Consider the following 19673-nt stretch of genomic DNA (forward strand, 5'->3'; position numbering starts at 1 on the left):
ATGGGACAATCCAGATGTTGATGGCTTATATTCAAGCTATTAGGTGGAACTGTTCTGCAGGAAATTAATCTTAACTCACAAGCCAATGGCATAAGGTTTAGATTGTGTTGATTTTAGTTGATGTGCATGTACATCAAAGAAGCCTCCATGTTCGCCCTGTACCCCTTTTAATGATTTCTAACGTTTAAATTTATTTTTGAAAAGAGGTGCTCTAGATATTTAAGTTGGTGATTTAACTTTAAGGATTAAACCATTTGTGTGCAATTTCTTCTCTGCTTGTAGGACCGTATTGATGGAATTAATATCCAAGCCCGGCAGTTCCAGGAAGGTGGACACTTTGATGCTGACAATATCAAGAAGAAGCAGGAAACCCTGGTTGGTCGTTATGAGGCGTTGAAAGACCCAATGGTGACTCGTAAACAGAAACTTGCTGACTCTCTCCGGCTTCAACAGCTCTTCCGTGATATTGAAGATGAAGAAACATGGATTCGAGAAAAGGAGCCAATTGCAGCTTCCACCAACAGAGGTCAGAACAATTTTGGATTTTACTGAGGGTTGTAATTTCTTTTTCTATAAGTTTTTAATTTTTCACCCCCGCATACACACATTTTATCTTCAAGATACAAGAACAGGAGGGGGTAATTCCAACTACCACTCCATCCACCTGTTTTGGCTCCATATTGCTTAATAGCCTTGTCCAGCAAAAGTCTTTATTTACGATGAAATATTATTAATAGAGTTACTTCGTGTTGCCTTTTGTGGGAGGAAGGGTGTCCCATACTTCCATTACTCTTTTGTGTGGAGGTATTGCCTGAATGGCCTGTCTCTAAGTTTAGTTTCCCTGTCCTGAACTCTCCTCAACAATCCCTGTCAAAATCCTAAAAAACTGAAGCAAGTATCCATGAACTTGTGCTCCATGGAATACAAGCCTAGTTTACATAATATCTCATGATTTGACTCTTGGAGCCTTGGTAATGCTCTGATGAATCTGCACTGTACCACTTGTATCCATTCCTTGCCTGCTGGCCAGAGCTCTTGCACTAACAGTGATCACTTGTGTAAGGTACCCCAAGGTGTCTAGCACTGATAGAATGTTTCCCAGCAAGAAATCTATATGTGAGATTAGACAAAAAATAAGAAATTCACTTTGAATGTCGTGCATATTAGTGTACCGTTTTTAACAACTAAAACCTTGTATTCCAGGAAAGGATTTGATTGGCGTACAGAACTTGCTTAAAAAACACCAGGCACTCCAGGCAGAGATATCTGGTCATGAACCACGTATCAAAGCCGTAGCCCAGAAAGGACATGCAATGGTCGAAGCTGGTAGGTGTCAAACTAATAGCCATAATTAATTGCTTTTCAACTCTTATGGGTGCGATCTACTGGCTGTTTTGCTCCCGACAAGCAACACGGCACGGCCGACCAGGGGATCCCTCTCCGGGATGTACCCGGCTCGCCATGCCTCGTGAGATCTCGGGAGATGTCACAATGGGCGGGTGTCACTATTTTGCAAATCTGTATCTTAGAATGAGACAGCTAGTCTCAATCTAATGTGCATTTTGCCTGATCTACCCAAGGCGTTGGGATCTAACCCCCTTTGCCTTGGAGTCCTCGGGAGAGCGCCATTCGATGCTGGTCCCCACAAACTGATACCAGATTGGGGTCTCCCAGGGGATCGGAGGCCTCTGGTGCTTGCCCTCTGGGCAGGGTGGCATCACTGCTGGTGCCTGGTGAGTGGAGCTCCTCAATGCAGGAAATGGGATTAAGAGTGGCCTGTTCGGGAAGTTCCCTGCTGAGAAAGCTGAAAAGATTTGGATTTTGTCCTGATCTTGAACAAGAATAGTTTGGCTGCAACTTTTTTCTTTTCACGACCTATGCCTCGAACAGTCCTGTCTAACATTTAGCAGGAGACAGCTTGTCGACTTCCTATTGCTATTTCTTTTAGTAATAAGCAGTCACTCAGCCATGCTTCCCTTTCCTGTAGGAAAGGAAGGAAATGTAGTGAGGAGGAGAAAACTGAAGGAAATGTCTTGAGAAATAAAAGTATTGGGGAGAGAACAAGAAGCAGCAAAACAGTGAAGGAAAGTAGAGTTGGGAGACAGGAAATTTTTTTTGAAATCCCCTGGCTCAGGGAGGAGAGAGGTTAATTTTTGGGCCCAGTCTGAAGAAAAAATTCAGAACTACTAAATACAATTATTTTATCAAATGTATTGTCAAGGATGACAATTTGCTATTGTACATCTGCATCAACAATCATAATTTCATCTCCCTGGCCTGTGAAAGCTGAGGCCAGTTGCTCCATACGAGATTAACTAACTGACTGGAGACTGGAACCAACCTCCTGTATCACAGCTTAGTGTCACATTGTGCATCGTACTTACCACACCAATAGGCATGTAGAATTTGTGATTGTGTGGAGCAGGTAACAAAGCGAAGGAGAAAGAGGAAGTTATGGGGCAGGATTCTCCGCCAGCAGGATTCTCTGGGCGCGATTCTCCCAAAACGGGAGAAATCGTAAAGCTGCCGTAAAACCCGGGCGGGTTTTACGGCAGCGCGCCCCTTCCCGACCGGGGACCGATTCTGGTCCCCGGTCGGGGCTAGCAGCCCGACGCCGTAGGCTCCGGCAAGACGGGCTTAACGAAAATCGTTAAGCCCGCTTGCCGGAGTTAGCGCCGGCTGACGCGTCATATGACGTCAGCCGCGCATGCGCAGTTTGTCAGACTCCAACCCGCGCATGCGCGGGTGACGTCATCGCGTTTTTGCGCGAAACCCGCGCGGGCCGGGTTGCCCCTCAGCCGCCCCGCGAATGGATACTGCGGGGCGGCGGAAGGACAAGTAGTGCGCGGGCATCGGGCCCGCTGCCCGCGATCGGTGCCCACCGATCGCGGGCCCATGGCACCCTTTGCACGGCCGTGGTACGGCCGTGCCAATCGGTGCCATGGTTATTAATAGCGAGTTTGTGACGCCGTTTTTACGAACGGCAAGACCAGGTGTGTTTGCCGTTCGTAAAAACGGCGGAAAGGGCTGGGACTTCGGCCCATCTAACAGCTGAGAATCGCTACCGGCCGTAAAAAAACGGCGGCAGCGATTCGGGTCGGGACTTCGGCGGGGGGGGGGGGGGGGGGGGGGGTGGAGAATAGCGGGAGGGCGGCAAAAATGTCGGGAAGGCCCTCCCGCTATTCTCCCACCCGTCGTGGGGGTCGGAGAATTTCGCCCTCTGTTTTGCCAGTGCCTGGGGGTTTCCTGACTGCGTGGGGCTGCCCACAATGGGAAACCCCATTAAACGGCCGGCGTAACGGAGCATCTAGCCTATGATGTTGGTCTTTTTTTTTTTTTTAATTTTAAATTTAGAGTAGCCAATTATTTTTTCCAATTAAGGGGCAATTTAGCATGGCCAATCCACCTACCCTGCACATCTTTGGGTTGTGGGGGTGAAATCCACGCAGACACAGGGAGAACATGCAAACTCCACACGGACAGTGACCCAGGGCCGGGATTCGAACCCGGGTCCTCAGCGCCGTAGGCAGCAATGCTAACCACTGTACCACTGTGCTGCCCTCAAGTTAGTCTTTCATTGCAGTAGTGTCACCTTTGCTGATTTTTTTCAATAATAGGTTATGTTACTTCAAAGACAACTTATTGAGAAATTAAAAATCGTGTACAAATCCAGATATCACTATTGTTTTTAACACCCTATCCCTCATGTAGTCAGATGTGAATTTCTAATTGTGGAAGTTATTTGGATAGAAGAAAATGTTATTGAGGCCAGTGAGAAAAGGAATTTACAAATGAATGTGTTGGTTAACATTGGAGTAATTTGCTTTCCCTGTTGAAATTTCATTAACCATTTATTTTATTCTTACTCAGGCCACTTTGCTAGTGAGGATGTGAAAGGCAAGCTGAATGACCTGAATCAGAAATGGGATTCATTGAAAGCAAAGGCTGCACAAAGGCGGCAGGATTTGGAAGATTCGCTGCAGGCTCAGCAGTACTTTGCTGATGCTAATGAGGCAGAGTCCTGGATGAGGGAGAAGGAACCTGTTGTTGGCAGCGTTGACTATGGGAAAGACGAAGACTCCGCTGAGGTGAGGCTTTTTCTATATTTCTTTAAAGTTGCCATTATGAAATTGCAATCCCATTCGTTGAAATGACATATAGCAGAAGGATCTTTCTCTATAGAGGTTCCACATCTCAAAGCTATAGGTATTGAACTTTATCTCGGCCTGTGACTCTTGCTTCCCCTATGGCCAGTGAGTTGGGTCTGGGGCTAGCGTTGGTGCTAATAGCTTACTGGCAATGAACTAAATACGGGTGATCCTATTTGTAGGCCCCTATTCTCTGACAACACTTGGAAGAAGATTATAGTTGATCTGCTAATTAATTGTTAAAGATTCTTGTATTTGCTTGTAAAAACTTGCCTCCAAATGCTAGTTTACTTTTGTAACTTATTCGTTGTGCAGTGGGGTGGGGTAAATATTTTGCAGCTGAAGGAATTTGAGGTCTATGCCACTTTTTTTTTTGTAAATATAACGAAACAACTTTGACCTGTAAATGATCAATCTCCACTCCTGGCTTGTTCCTTCTTCCCCAACTCTGGAGATATTGGTGCAATTTTGATGTTATAATGCTGGGGGGGAAAAAAAATCGGGAGAGATATATAACATTAAGCTGGCCTGACGTTGCCCAACAAAATGACACCCTTAAGTCTTTGTGTGAATGTCAATAACCTAGATTCTTCACCCAGATTGCATTTCCTACGTCACAACAGCGATTGTGCTTTTGACATCTGGAGGGTTGGCGCAGACTCAGTGGGATGAATGGCCTCCTCCTGCACTAGGGAATCAATGGATCTAATCTAATAAGGAGTCAGAAACTTGATTATTTTCTTCATTTCACTTCATAATCCAACTGACAATATGGCCTACCATTACTCCAAAAAAGAGAAACTGCTAACCTGATTAGAATTGGGTCTGAAAAGGGTGGCACAGCGGTGCAGTGGCTAGCACTGCTGCTTCATGGCGCCAAGGACCCGTTTGCACCTGGCCTCAGGTCACTGTCCACGTGGAGTTTGCACATTCTCCCCGTGTCTGCGTGGGTCTCACCTCCACAACCCAAAGATATGCAGGGTAGGTGGATTGGCTAAATTGTCCCTTAATTGGAAAAATAAATTTAAAGATTCTGCAAAAGAATTGAGTCTGAAATCCAGTATGATTTAGTGAATTGCCTATGTTATCAGAGAATTCTCTTCATCACTAACCTGTTTCTGCAATAGTTCATTGAATTTTGGTAGATGGTACAAGCAGTTACTAAAAACATTATTGAGTTTATTTATTTATGGGTGGACCTCGGGCTGGGGGAAGGGAGGGTCCAACGTCCGCTCTGGCGCTTGGAGGTGGGGCTGCTGGCAGACGAGGAGGTGGCCGAGAGGGTTCGGGGGTGTATCGAGAGGTACCTTGAGGCCAACGACAACGGGGAGGTCCGAGTGGGGAAGGTCTGGGAGGCATTGAAGGCGGTGACTAGAGGGGAATTGATCTCCATCCGAATCCATAGGGAGAGGGGGGAGCAGAGGGAGAGACTGATAGGGGAGATGGTGAGGGTGGATAGGAGATATGCGGAGGCTCCAGAGGAGGGATTGCTGGGGAGAGGCGTAGCCTTCAGGCCAGGTTCTACCTATTGACTACCAGAAAGGCGGAAGCTCAGTGGAGGAAAGCACAGGGGGCGGTGTACGAGTATGGGGAGAAGGCGAGCAGGATGCTGGCACATCAGCTCCGAAAGCGGGACGCGGCCAGGGAGATTGGGGGAGTGCCGGATAAAACTGGGAAGGTGGTGCGGAGGGGGGTAGATGTTAATGGGGTCTTCAGGGACTTCTATGGGGAACTGTACCGGTCGGAACCCCCGGTGGAGGGGGGTGGAATGGGGCGCTTCTTGGACAAGCTGCGATTCCCGAGGGTGGAGGTGGTGCAGGTGGAAGGACTGGGGGCGCCAATCGAGCTGGAGGAGGTGGTTAAAGGGATAGGGAGCATGCAGTCGGGGAAGGCGCCGGGGCCGGATGGGTTTCCGGTGGAATTTTATAAAAGGTATGTGGACCTGTTGGGGGGCCCCTTGTTGGTCTGGACCTTTAACGAGGCCCCGGGGGGGGGGGGGGGGGGGGGGGGGGGGGGGGGGGGGGGGGGGGGGGGGGGGGGGGGGGGGGAGGGAGGGCTTTGCCCCCAACTATGTCACGGGCGCTGATTTCCTTGATCCTGAAGCGGGACAAGGACCCTCTGCAGTGCGGGTCATATAGGCCGATTTCGCTGCTAAATGCCGACTCTAAGCTGCTGGCAAAGATCCTAGCCACAAGAATAGAGGATTGCGTGCCCGGGGTCATTCATGAGGACCAGACTGGGTTTGTGAAGGGAAGGCAGTTGAATACAAACATGCAAAGGCTCCTCAACATATGAACATGCGAAGGCTCCTCAACATTATTATGATGCCGGCTGTGGAAGGGGAGGTGGAGATAGTGGTGGCATTGGATGCGGAGAAGGCCTTTGATAGGGTTGAGTGGGAGTATCTGTGGGAGGTGTTGGAGAGGTTTGGGTTTGGGGAGGGGTTTATCCGTTGGGTGAGGCTGCTCTACGTTACCCGATGGCGAGTGTAGCCTCAAATACTTTCGGCTGTACCGGGGGACTAGACAGGGGTGTCCCCTGTCCCCCTTGCTCTTCGCGTTGGCGATTGAGTCCCTGGTCATGGCGTTGAGGGAGTCGGGGAACTGGAGGGGCCTGGTGCGGGGTGGGGAGGAGCATTGAGTGTCGCTTTATGTGATGGACCCGGTGGGGGGGGGATGCTGGAGGTGATGAGGATTCTTAGTGAATTCGGGGGTTTCCCTGGGTATAAGTTGAACCTGGGCAAGAGTGAGTTGTTTGTGGTGCATCCGGGGGATCAGGAGGAGGGGATTGGTAGGCTCCCACTGAAGCAGGCAGGGAAGAGCTTCAGGTACCTAGGTATCCAGGTGGCTGGGAGTTGGGGGGCCCTGCACAAGCTCAACCTCACAAGGTTGGTGGAGGAGGAGTTTAAGAGGTGGGATATGTTACCGCTGTCACTGGCGGGGAGGGTGCAGTCCGTTAAGATGACGGTGCTCCCGAGGTTTTTGTTCCTGTTCCAGTGCCTCCCCATCCTTATCCCGAAGGCCTTTTTATGGAGGGTCAACAGGAGTATCACGGGATTTGTGTGGGCGCATGGGACTCCGAGGGTGAGAAGTGTGTTCCTGGAACGGGGCAGGGATGGGGGGGGGCTGGCGTTGCCCAACCTCTGTGGGTACTATTGGTCTGCCAACGCAGCGATGGTGCGTAAGTGGGTAATGGACGAGGAAGGGGCAGCATGGAAGAGGATGGAGGTGACATCATGTGTGGGCACGAGCCTGGAGGCGCTCCCTCCAACGAGGTATACCACAAACCCGGTGGTGGCGGCTACCCTCAAAATTTGGGGGCAATGGAGACGGCATAGGGGAGAAGTGGGGGGCTCGATGGAGGCCCCGTTACGGGGGAACCATCGGTTTGTCCCAGGGAGCATTGATGCTGGATTTCTGGGCTGGCATAGGGTAGGGGTTAGGAGGTTGAGGGACCTGTTTGTGGAGGGGAGATTCGCGAGCTTGGGTGAGTTAGAGGGGAAGTTTGGGCTCCCCCCGGGGAACATGTTTAGGTACATGCAGGTGAGGGTGTTTGCCAGGCGGCAGGTGGAGGGGTTCCCCTTGCTGCCCCCACGTGGGGTGCGGGACAGGGTGCTCTCGGGGGTGTAGGTTGGAGGAGGGAGGATTTTGGACATATACCGGGTGATGCAGGAGGTAGACGAGGCATCGGTGGAGGAACCGGGTGATGCAGGAGGTAGACGAGGCCTCGGTGGAGGAACTGAAGGGTAAATGGGAAGAGTAGCTGGGTGAGGCGATTGAGGAGGGGACGTGGGCGGACGCCCTGGAGAGAGTGAATTCCTCCTCTTCCTGTGCGAGGCTTAGCCTCATACAGTTCAAGGTGCTGCATAGGGCCCACATGACTGGGACGAGGATGAGTAGGTTTTGCGGGGGCGAAGACAGGTGTGCTAGGTGCTCAGGGGGCCCAGCGAACCACGCCCATATGTTTTGGGCGTGCCCAGCGCTGGGGGAGTTTTGGAAGGGGGTAGCAAGGACGGTGTCGAGGGTGGTGGGATCCAGGGTCAAGCCAGGCTGGGGACTCGCAATTTTTGGGGTTGCAGTGGAGCCGGGAGTGCAGGAGGCGAAAGAGGCCGGTGTTCTGGCCTTTGCGTCCCTAATAGCCTGGCGGAGGATCTTGCTCCAATGGAAGGATGTGAGGCCCCCAAGCGTGGAGGCCTGGATCAATGATATGGCGGGGTTCATTAAATTGGAGAGGGTGAAATTTGCCCTGAGGGGATCAGTACAAGGGTTCTTTAGGCGGTGGCAGCCTTTCCTGGACTTCCTGGCGGAACGGTCGGGAAATAGGCCAGCAGCAGCAGCAACCCTGGGGTGGGGGGGGGGTTTGGTTCGGTGGGAGAGAGAACTGTGTACATGGGTTTGGGGGATGTGGCGGGTGTTATTTCTTTCCCTTTTGTTGTTTGGGTGTTCTTTTGTTTTTTCTTTTGTTTGTAGTTGCGTTTGAAGATGGGTGGGTGTTGTTCTTGGGTTGTTACCGCGGTTGTTTTGTTAATATAGTTGTGATGTTTATATTTTGTAAAAATTTCAATAAAAATTATTTTAAATCTTTATTTATTTATTTATAAAATCCAGGCCCTACTGAAGAAACATGAAGCTTTGATGTCTGATCTAATTGCATATGGAAGCAGCATTCAGGCACTGAAGGAACAAGCTCAAGCCTGCCGTGTAAGGCATTATGATTTGTTATTTTACCATAATTTACATTTAAAAAAAACATTTAAAAGCATTTTTGCAGGTTTGCCTTTACTAATGTAATTATTGCACTGTATTCAAAAGCCAACCACAAACTTGTCTGATGTAGTTCAATTCTCAGGTAGAATTCAAACCACAGGTAGAAATCATTCTGTACTAAATAATTTGTGGGTCTGATATTCAAAATTTGCCCTGAAATTAATTGGCAAATCTCTTCTCCCTTCTCTTCAGCAACAAGTGGCTCCCACAGATGATGAAACTGGAAAAGAACTGGTTTTGGCCTTGTATGATTACCAGGAGAAGAGCCCTCGTGAAGTGACCATGAAGAAAGGGGATATTCTTACCTTACTAAACAGTACCAACAAGGTAAGAAATGGGTTGGACTTGTAGAGATGCTGGAACATTAGCAGTGACTAATTCCCACACTGTTATTTTAATATTTGTTTCTTTTGAATATTCAACTGATTATGCTCATCTTGGATTGTTTATCATTATCCACTTGGCTGTAGTCCATGTTGGAGTAATCCTTTATTGTGGATTGACATAACGCCTGTGTTCTGGGTGTCATTATATTTTAATGCTTTAGAAGTTGACAGTAGCCAACATTGTTGTGTGCCTGTTGCTTTTTACTTCAGCTGAACATTAATTATTATATTTGGGATCTATTTTTGAAAACCGTTTAACGCTCTTAAGAAAATGGCAGCTTTTGCTAGTCCTGTTTATCATAGTTGCAGAATTAAAATGCACCTGTAGTAGTGATATTCTCCTTCTTTACTGAGTTATGGAATGAATCAACATAGCTTTATCCAGATACGTCTGAGCGTGTGTGAGGTCCTGCCAAGGGCTTGTTGTGAAGAGTAGTCAGAGCAGACCTGCTTCTCATTAGGATCAGCTCATTTAGGGCCTGTACTTTTTTTGTACAGCTGTTTTTTTAAAAATTAATTTACGGGATGGGAGCGCTTGGCCACTATTTATTGCCCATCCCCGATTACCCTTGAGAAGCTTCTGGCAAGCTGCCTTGAACTGCTGCAGTCCTTGTGGTGTATGCGCACCCACAGTGCTGTTGAGGAGAGAGTACTAGATTTTGATCCAGCGACAGTGAAGCAATGACAATATTATTCCAGGTCAGGGTGGTGAGTGGCTTGGAGGGGAACGTCCAGGGGGCTGTGTTCCCATGCATTTGCTGCCCTTATGGTAATGGTCGTAGGTTTTCCATGGGAATCTCAGGGTGTTTCTGCAATGCATCTTGTAGATGGGACATTTTTCTGCCACTGTTCGTCAGTAGCGGAGGGAGTGAATGTTTGTGGAAGGGGTGCCAATCATGCAAGCTGCTTTGTCTTGGATGTTGTCAAGCTTCTTGGGTGTTGTTGAAGTTGAACTCGCCCATGCAAGTGGAGAGTATTCCATCACGCTCCTTGGGCGCCTTGTCGATAGTAGGCTGGTTGTAGGGAGCCGGAGGTGAGTTACTTGCTGAAAGACTCCTAGCCTCTGACCTGTTCTTCTAGCCGTAGTATTTATATGGCTAGTCCAGTTTCTGGTCCACGGTAATGCTCAGGATGTTGATATTTGTCCGTGATTTTATTTTAAAGGATTGGTGGAAAGTGGAAGTGAATGATCGTCAGGGCTTTGTTCCTGCTGCCTATGTCAAGAAATTGGACCCAGCGCAGTCTACATCACGTGAAAATCTGCTGGAGGATTCAAGTAGCATTGCAATGCGCCAGGAACAGATTGACAACCAGTGAGTAATTAAACATGCCCTTTACTACCTGGCATATTTTGTGCAGTGGAGCATTTTGTACTAAGGACTGTACAACAAGAATACATCCTCCCCTCGTCCACTTTTGGTTCAGTTGGATGTGTATTTCCTTTTCATGTTGGGTTGTACTAACTATGCTAGTGTTGGCATTTGATAGTTTTCTTGTAGGAAGATATTGACCCTCCGTTGGTGCCATCCTATACTAGTTAAAATTCCCAACATCGTTTATTTGTTTTGAAGGCTTCTAGAACCGGCAAACAATTTCAGGTCTAAGGGGAAAGACTATGAGAGTGGGATAAATTGGCCAGCTCTCAAGATGACATGGGCACAATGGGCTAAATGACCCTCTTCTGTGCTTTTTATGATTCATTATAATGGTATCTTATGTTGGTCTTCCTATGAATTTGACCATTTTAAATTCCCTTAATGTTGTTCATTTCTTTCCTTCCCTGCTCCTGTTGTGACCAATTCCTGTAGCATTTCTCCATTTCTGTGTATGAATCAAACAGAGAATGGTAGCCCATTCAGTCATTGTGGGCATTTCACCAAAACTAAATCATGGCTGGGATTCTCTGTTCCCGCTGGCAGTGTAACTCCGGCGGGGGTGGTTTCAATGGGTAATCCCATTGACAAGCAGTGGGAGTAAAAATCCTGCCACCAGCAAGTGGCGCACCACCGAGAAACAAGCGGCTGGGGGATCCGAGAATTCAGCCCCATGTCCTGATGTGTTTTAATGGCAGAAACGAAAAGGTAAGGACAGTGAGGTATGATAAGAATTAAGGAAACAGCACTGGAAATGTAGGTGGAATAATAGGCCCTGACCCCTGACAGAAGCATTCACCTGCAAATGCTGAAAAAAGTCAGAAAGCAGCATGAATTGGAAATTCTGTCAAAGAGCTTGAGGGAATCAGCCATGATCACTTTGAGGGTGTTAGTCTCGGGAGGCTAAATTGCCTACTCCTGGTCCTAGGTCATGTGTTCTAGGGAGGAGATGCTCTGGCTGATTTCGCAATCCAGCGCTTGGTCTGTAACATTGTAGGTAGCAGACGAGGAACATATCAGCCATGATAGAACGGCAGAGCAGACTCGATGGGCCAAATGGCCTAATTCTACTCCTATTCCTTATGAACTTATAAGGTTGTTGTAACAACGTCTGTTCAATAAAGAAGGTGATCCATTCATTATTAATTTACATTGGTAGCGGGTAAGCTTTTGTAAACCATCATACAATATCTAATTAATACTGACTTTAAAGGACATGGGTTAATTAGAAATAGACGGAGGGTGGCAAGGTGGCACAGTGGTTAGCACTGCTCCCTTACGGCGCTGAGGTCCAAAATTCGATCCCAGCCCCGGGTCACTATCCAAGTGGAGTTTGCGTGGGTCTCGCCCCCACAACCCAAAGATGTGCAGGATAGGTGGATTGGCCACGATAAATTGCCCCTTAATTCGAAAAAAAGAGTTGGGTACTCTAAATTTCTGAAAAATTTGAAGCAGACAGCACAGATTGGCTAAAAGTTAAATTTAGAGGGTTATTTTAAGAAGGTAAAGGAAGAAAATGTTGTGTTTAAAATTAGGAAATATAAACCCGAGAATAGATTTTCTCATTGAAGTGATGTAACTATGATGTCCCATAAGTCTGTGTTGGAACTATTGTTAGACTTTACAGACAAAATAAAAATAGGGGATGAGTAACTGCAAAGTGACTTTAGGAGGACATCAACAGGTTAGTGGATCGCGACAATCAAAATCAGAAATACAATAAGTAGAAGATATATAATGGTACCACTTAGAAACCTAGGAATTCAGATGCACACAAAATTCAAAGAAGAAAGGACAAATTGATGAACATGTTGCATCTTGGGCTTCAGAAGTTAATGTATGGCATAGATTACAAAAGCAGGGACGCTAAATCTGTTTGATTCATTGGTTAGGCTGCAGCGAGAATACTGTGTCCAATTTAGGCTACTCTACTTGAGTAAGGATATCAAGGCCGTGGACTGAGTACAGAAAAGATTCACTGTGGGTACCAGGGATAAAATGATTTAGTTATAAGCAGAGACTAGAAATACCAATTCTTTTCATTAGAACCGAGAAGGTTAAGATCAATTCTGATAAAAGTTTCAATGAGGGGGACACGGACGGACTGACTATTTTCACTGGCTAATGAGTTCATAACCAGAGATATAAAATCACCAAAGTAAAGGTTCTTTCTGACGAGGGTCATTTGGTCTTTCTGAAACAGTGACTGAAGCAAAATCCACATTAATAGAAAGGAAAATGGCTAAGCGTTTTAAAATATAAATTGAGAGGCTACTCAACAAATATAGCTCTATTCAGAAAACTAATACAGGTGTGATGGGCTGTACAGAAAACTAGTACAGGTGCAATTTATCCTTGTGCTGTAAAATTCTATGATTCTTGGTGCAAGTCTATTGTCTACAGTACAATTTAACTCTCTTCTGCAGAATCTTCCAGTTTGGTTTCCCCAGATCCACCTTTAATGCAGGTTGTATGTCATTGTACATTCCAAGTCAATTCAGACCATCTAAATATCTAACTTGAACAGCGTGTTATAATGCTCAACATAATTGGTTAGAAGCCAACACTTAACTGTTGCTTGCTACCTGGCAATAGTTTGGTAGTGGAGAATGGGAGAGAAATGACGTATGTATGCTGAAAAATGCATGGAACTGGGTATTGTTGCTTTAATTGACTGTGTGAACTTCCTTTGTTTTGCCAGGCAGCTCTGTTGCTTGTTACTAATCAAGCCGCAGTCTTTTCAGCAGTTGCTTGTCGCTTTTATCTGTTGCTCCTGGGACTTTCCTTGCTGATTCTTGCCATGTACTACTAATTTTCCTTTCTTTAGCAGCTGCTTTTAACCTTTAATCTACTAATGGTGCATGCTGTGCTCTGCTCCTTCTGTCTGTCCAGGGCTCTGCTAGCTAAGGAGGTTGGCAGCGTTGTGCTCCGTATGAAGCAGGTGGAGGAATTGTGAGTAGGTTCGGCTCTTTCTCACGCAGTGTGCTCTCTTGTGCTTCCATTCATTTTGCTAATGCTCATGGACGCTGGATGAGTGAATTAAATATCATTTTACTAGCTTGAAGGAACTTGCTTGCCAAGTTCTAACTGCTAAAACGGGCCAACTGGACACTCCAGTTACATTGTGGGGAGATGAAGCTTTTCCCGTTTCCTAATGGGAGGAGTGTGAAAGTTGGCATGATTCACCGTTTTAGGTGCACTATTCTGTTTTAATTCATTAGCTGACTTCTGCCATTGCTTAGGTAGCACACATAAGCATGCAAATAAAAATTTAAATATCTGAATTTTGGGGAATGGAACAGAACCTTGGAAAACATAGTTCCAGCTGAGATTTGTGGTGATGGCTGTTTTATTGTTGAGTGAGTGCAATCAACTGGTGAGATATGATGAAATTGTTAGAGATCTGGGTCAGTCAGATTCAGCAAGCTTAACAAGAGTATAACTATATTTAACAAGTCTCAAGTAAATGTATTGAGCATGCAGTGTATGTTGGGGATTTGGGTAGGGTGACTAATTATTCTATACCAAAATCCTGAATTTCTCTCTTGGTAAATGACTATACTTCTTAGCAAATTAGTTGAATCACTGTTTAATTTATATTTACCTTCAATTATAGAAAATAAAACAAAAAGGAATTAATCATAGAAAATTAAACAAAAGGAATTAAATGTCCGATCAATTATGAGCTGAGAAGTCAATTTTTATTGACCACGTCCAGTACTCTTGTTCGTCTGACGTTTTTATTCCATTTCAAGTTCAAAGCCATTTAGCTACCAAACATAAAACATTTGATTGATTTTTTGGAAGTACTACATTCAAACTATTTGGAAGGGATAGAACTAAATGTGCAAGGTATTCCAACTTGTTTTGTTTTTGAATGTGCAGCTGAAATATTTCTCCATTCGTAAAAGGGTATGCAGTTTTCTGGTTTCTAAAAGATTGTATGCATGTTGAAATCCAAAAACTTGACTCAAAATTTGTGATTCTAAACTTTCTATTTTGAATCCACTTCACCTTTAGGATCCAAATATTATTAAAGAAAGCTTTCAAACTTTTTGTGCTATTTAATGATTACTTAAAATATTTAGGAGCACAGTAAAGTGGAGTCATAGGACTGAAGGGTGCAGCTGAGAAAGTAGAGTGGGGTGAATCCATGGGCGTTTATATTGACGATGGTAATTATGGAAGGTTTTGTGAATACGTAGCCCATCCCTTGTTACATAAGGCTGATCATTCTTCAATACAGACTGAGCAACATTCAAGCTACTTGAGTAGTAAGTGTCAGCGATATCAGATTTGAGGTTTTTCGTTCTGATTTGCTATCCATCTTCATCAGCAATTCCATATTTTGACAATTTTTGGGGATGTTTATTTAAATGTTTCAGTTTGCTGTAGGGTGACTTTGTTGATCCTATCTCCTTTCAGATACCAGTCAATTCTGGAACTGGGCTTAAAACGGAAGAATATGCTGGAAAAAAGCTGTAAGAAGTTCATGCTTTTTCGTGAGGCCAGTGAGCTGCAGCAGTGGATCAATGAGAAGGAGTCAGCATTGACCAGTGAGGAAGTGGCGGCTGACCTGGAACAAGTGGAAGGACTGCAGAAAAAGTTTGATGACTTCCAAAAAGTAAGTAAAGCTTTTAGTTTGAACTATTCCGATTCAGTAGTGACATCAACACATAAAATAGATGTGAATACCGTGGCTCTTTCATCTTTAGCTGCTTGACATATTGGCTTTATGGTTAAAAGGCCAGTGCCATTATTTCCAGTTCTCTGTTTACAACAAACTATAATTAGAAGATTTATAATAATAATAAAAGCAGAGTACTGGAAAAGCTCAGCAGGTATGACAACATCTTTGGAAAGCGAGAAACAGAATTAGAATCGTAGAATTTACAGTGCAGAAGGAAGCCATTCAGCCCATTGATCTGCACCGGCCTTTGGAAAGAGCACCGTTCTTAAGCCCATGCCTCCACCCTATCCCCGTAACCCCACCTATCCTTTTTTGGATTGGGAGGAAACCGGAGCACCCGGAGGAAACCCACGCGGACACAGGGAGAACGTGCAGACGCCACACAGACAGTAACCCAAGACAGGAATCGAACCTGGGACCCTGGAGCTGTGAAGCAACTGTGCTACCTAATGGGCTGAATTCTCCCAATGCTGCTCTGGCAGGCTCAATGATGGGTCAGTGGGGGTAGAATTCAGCAGGAGTACAAAAATCAGTTTTATGCTGGCGTGTATTTCTCATGGGATTTTCTCCTGGTACCTGCCACTGAATCAACAAACCTGTTGAAGGCCCAACTGGAATCTTCACTCATGCATGAATGTCTGTTACTGCAGTGGCAAAACACACTGGTCAAGAACATGTCTGGAGCAACATGACACGTAGAAGTTGGGAAGCACCTGAACTCTTTCTGGGGGAAAAAAAAGGCAGTAGCAGGGCTGCCTCCTAGAGACTTCCAACAACCCTGGACCTGGAACACCACAGCAGGGGTGGAGGGAACATCTGCAGCTGGATCTTCCGGATTTTGTCATTGAGGAGGTCCATCTTCGAGCCTCGCCGTTCCTGGAGATCCATTTTCTTTTTCAGGAGGCCCATCAACTTTCTTCGATAGTGGGTCAGTGATGTTGGGAGCTTTATTAACTTGAGAGCACTGGTGAAAAACGAACATTGATTTATCAACTATTTACATAGTTCTGCTCAAAGCAACATATCGCACCCAGTACAATCCTTGCTGGGAGGACTAAAACTCACTTGCTTTGGGTCGCCTTTATGTTGCTACATAACAGACCCAGGAAGGTTCCTGACGCGGTGAAAACTCCAATACCGCCGGTTGGGAGTAGAGCTGGGTGGGCTCTGGCCTTCTCAGGTGGTCCAACTGTTTGCCATGGGCCTTCCCTTGAATCTGGACCTTTTTGTATTAAAAAAAAAAAAAAACTGGGTCTGTATGTCCCAGTACTACTACAGGGAGCCACAATGCTCCCATCGCCAAATTTACGAGTGTAGTTTGTAACTCTGGAGTGAAATATGTGCCCAGACATTCCCCAGTCATGGTGGTGTTTCTGCGATTACTGTTGTACTGCAACCTTCCTTCCTCGACTTGGATGTGGCAGACTTACCTGGGTATGGAGTCTGCAACCCATCAACACCTCCACCAGGGCAATTCACATGGGACACCATTCGATAATTAAAAAGGAGCCGCACCTGTCGTGTGTCCATAAACCCCGTGGATTGCTTCTTTGAACCTTTTTGAATGTCTGGACTATGCTTTTTGCTGGACCATTAGACGAGGGGTGATGAGGAACACTTCAAACATCCCGAATGCTGTTCCCCTTCTTAAATATGGCAAATTCTTTGCTAGTGAAAGGTGCATAATGATCTGCCACCAGGACCTCAGGAATTCCATGAGTGCTAAAAACGCCCCAGAGCTTCTCTATCATGGCCCTGGATGGCATGGAGACCATCTTACGTGCTCGCCACTTAGAGTGAGCATCCACAAGCATGAGGAACATGGAGCCCAGAAAAGGACCCGCAAAATCCATATATAGGCGTACCCATGCGTGCCCCGTCCATTCCCAAGGGTGAATGAAAGCTGCTGTGGAAGCTTCTAATGCTCTTGGCACACTGAGCAGCTGCACACAACCCTTTTTGATGTTCCAATTGATACTGGGCCACCAGACATCACTGTGGGCCAACATTTTCATTTTGGGCGCTGGCCAACTGAAGATGGCCACTGAAGGTCCTGACAGGGCTTCCTGACCCTGTGGGGTGGGGGATGACTACATTGGCTCCCCACAAATGACGTCTTCTACACTGAGCGTGGTTAACTCCTGAGAGAAAGGCTGTAGCGTTACCAGAAGGGCTTCCTTTCTCTTGCCGCTCAACAGCTTGAGGCAAACCTTCGCCAATCCTGGGCCCGCTGTGTCCAAGTGCGCAAATGAGCAGCCATCACCGGCAAGGTGCCCATTAGTTGAGTCAGAATTACCTTATCCACCACAGAGTTGTATGGGGCGCTCATGGGAAATGACCAAGGGCACCCACATGAGTAATTTGCATGTCCGAGCGGTGCTGGAATGCAGAAAGCTAGGATCTAGCCCAATGTTAGATCCTAGACTATGCAAATGGAGGGATTCTCTTACCCTCCCTGAAGAGGCCGAGCAGCGGCTTGTGGTCAGTTACAATCACAAATTGTTGCCCATAAACAAATTGGTGGAACATCCCAAAGATCACCTCCTCTATCTGAGCGTAACATTGCTCTGCGTCCGCCAGAGTTCTAGAAGCAAACGCGATAGGGCATTCCATGCTGTCGTCCCTGTCATGAGCCAGCAGTGCCCTGATGCCATGGGGGAAGCATCACATGTCATGATTAGGGGCCTAGCCGGATTTTAATGCCCAAGACGTTGCATGGAGGACAGATGCTTCTTAAAGGCAATAAGTGCTTTCTCCTGTGAAGGGCCCCAGCACCACTCCTGGTCCTTCCTCAATGGCACGTGGAGTGGAGCCAACAGAGTGGCCGAGTTGTCGATGAACTTCCCATAATAGTTGACTAGGCCTAAAAATGACCAGAGTTGAGTGGCGTTCTTTTCGCATGAACCTTATCTTCCAACGGGTTTAAACCATTACAGTCCACCCTGTTGTATCTGTAGTGACTTTGGATACTTTCGACCAGTTTTTTAGGTGCCCTTATTTGCAGGATGAACTAAAGACAAAATAGGTTCACGGTTTAATGCAATTTTACTCCCAATTCTCTTGCTCAACAAACTGTAACTCAGATTCACAGCTGAGCTTTGGGTTTTATACACACTTAGTGAAGGAGGTAGGCAGGCTACGATGATGTGTATGTCTTCTCTGGGTTCAAAATCCGACATCCTTCTTGCAGTGGTTGTGCCTGGGGGGACTCCCAAGTTATTGCTGAGGGTCTGTTCTGATGTCCCTTTCTTTATACTCGTATGCTAGCATTGAGTCATAGGTATACACCCACAACTGGTCATTGTCCCATCCAGACCCAAATTTGTTAATGGGAAAGACAGGATCACCGATTACCTGTTTCTCCATGGTGATTCAATCAAGAGCCATTGTCCTCTGAAACACCTTTGACTCACCAACCATCAGCTCATTATGGAGTCTGGCTTCTTTTGTTTGTTCTTCCCTCTGCTGCAAAGTTGATCACCTGTGTCTGGAAGTTTGTTACATACTCCAGCGTGGTCTTATTCTTTGGAGTGGGTAACCACAAAGTCTGTATAGCGATAACAAGTTTATTCATTGATTTGAGTGCTCTTGCAGATGGCCAGTATTGATTCCAGCCAGAGCCTCATAAGACGATTTCTGTTCTTGGCCATTCTATCTTCTCAACCTGTTTTCAGTACCACAACCCAAGAACTGAGGTAGGTCACCGTGCAAACACACACTTGCTCCTCTTCAGCCGGGTGCCTACATGGGAAAAGCGCCAGAGTACTTCCTGTAGGTTAATCAGTGTGACTCCCGTGATGAGGACCGTGTCCCAAGTAGACGGCCACCTTTAGTTGGCCCTGCAAGATGTTCTCCATCACACCCATCCGGAACAAAGTCCCGAGGCAGACGGCGGAGGCCAGTGGGAAACCGTGCCGTATCTTCTGGGTCCTGCCTCATTAATTATGTAACCAGGGGCTTGGTGCCCTATTCCGTGGTGACACCTGGAACTTCTCCCTCCCATTGCAAGTTATCTCCAACCCTGAGCAGATGTCCCGAACCCTGACACCGGGGCAGGCAACACGACTTTCTGGATTCTCGCACTTTGCTGCAGGGAACAGTGTCAATTCCCTTCCCTATACTCTCCCATATTACTACTATTGCTATTACTTCTACATTCCCTTTTGCTCCCCCCACTAGAGAGGATTCCTGCGACCAGTCAGCTCACCCATCGCGCAGCGCCCATTCTCATCAAAATAAGCTGAAAGAACGTTTAGGACAAAAAAAGTGACGATTAAGGCTCCTGCTATCTGGATCTGGATCCCCCTTAC

At 46.5% G+C, this 19673-nt stretch overlaps 1 protein-coding gene across 5 annotated transcripts in view; it reads left to right on the top strand.

Annotated features, from left to right (window-relative positions):
- Window positions 1-19673, top strand: part of sptan1 (spectrin alpha, non-erythrocytic 1) — a 125247-nt gene that overhangs the window by 42261 nt on the left and 63313 nt on the right. For 4 of the 5 annotated variants that reach the window (XM_038782416.1, XM_038782418.1, XM_038782415.1 and 1 more), the window contains 8 exons: window positions 283-526; window positions 1204-1326; window positions 3871-4088; window positions 8756-8848; window positions 9107-9241; window positions 10465-10613; window positions 13566-13625; window positions 15099-15297. In XM_038782416.1, coding sequence (XP_038638344.1) covers window positions 283-526; window positions 1204-1326; window positions 3871-4088; window positions 8756-8848; window positions 9107-9241; window positions 10465-10613; window positions 13566-13625; window positions 15099-15297 — 1221 coding nt within the window. The remainder of the gene's footprint in view (window positions 1-282; window positions 527-1203; window positions 1327-3870; window positions 4089-8755; window positions 8849-9106; window positions 9242-10464; window positions 10614-13565; window positions 13626-15098; window positions 15298-19673) is intronic. The other variant, XM_038782420.1, reaches the window with a different exon arrangement.

The sequence above is a fragment of the Scyliorhinus canicula genome, chromosome 21, assembly GCF_902713615.1.
Source record: "Scyliorhinus canicula chromosome 21, sScyCan1.1, whole genome shotgun sequence".
In the NCBI taxonomy this organism is placed as follows: domain Eukaryota; kingdom Metazoa; phylum Chordata; class Chondrichthyes; order Carcharhiniformes; family Scyliorhinidae; genus Scyliorhinus; species Scyliorhinus canicula.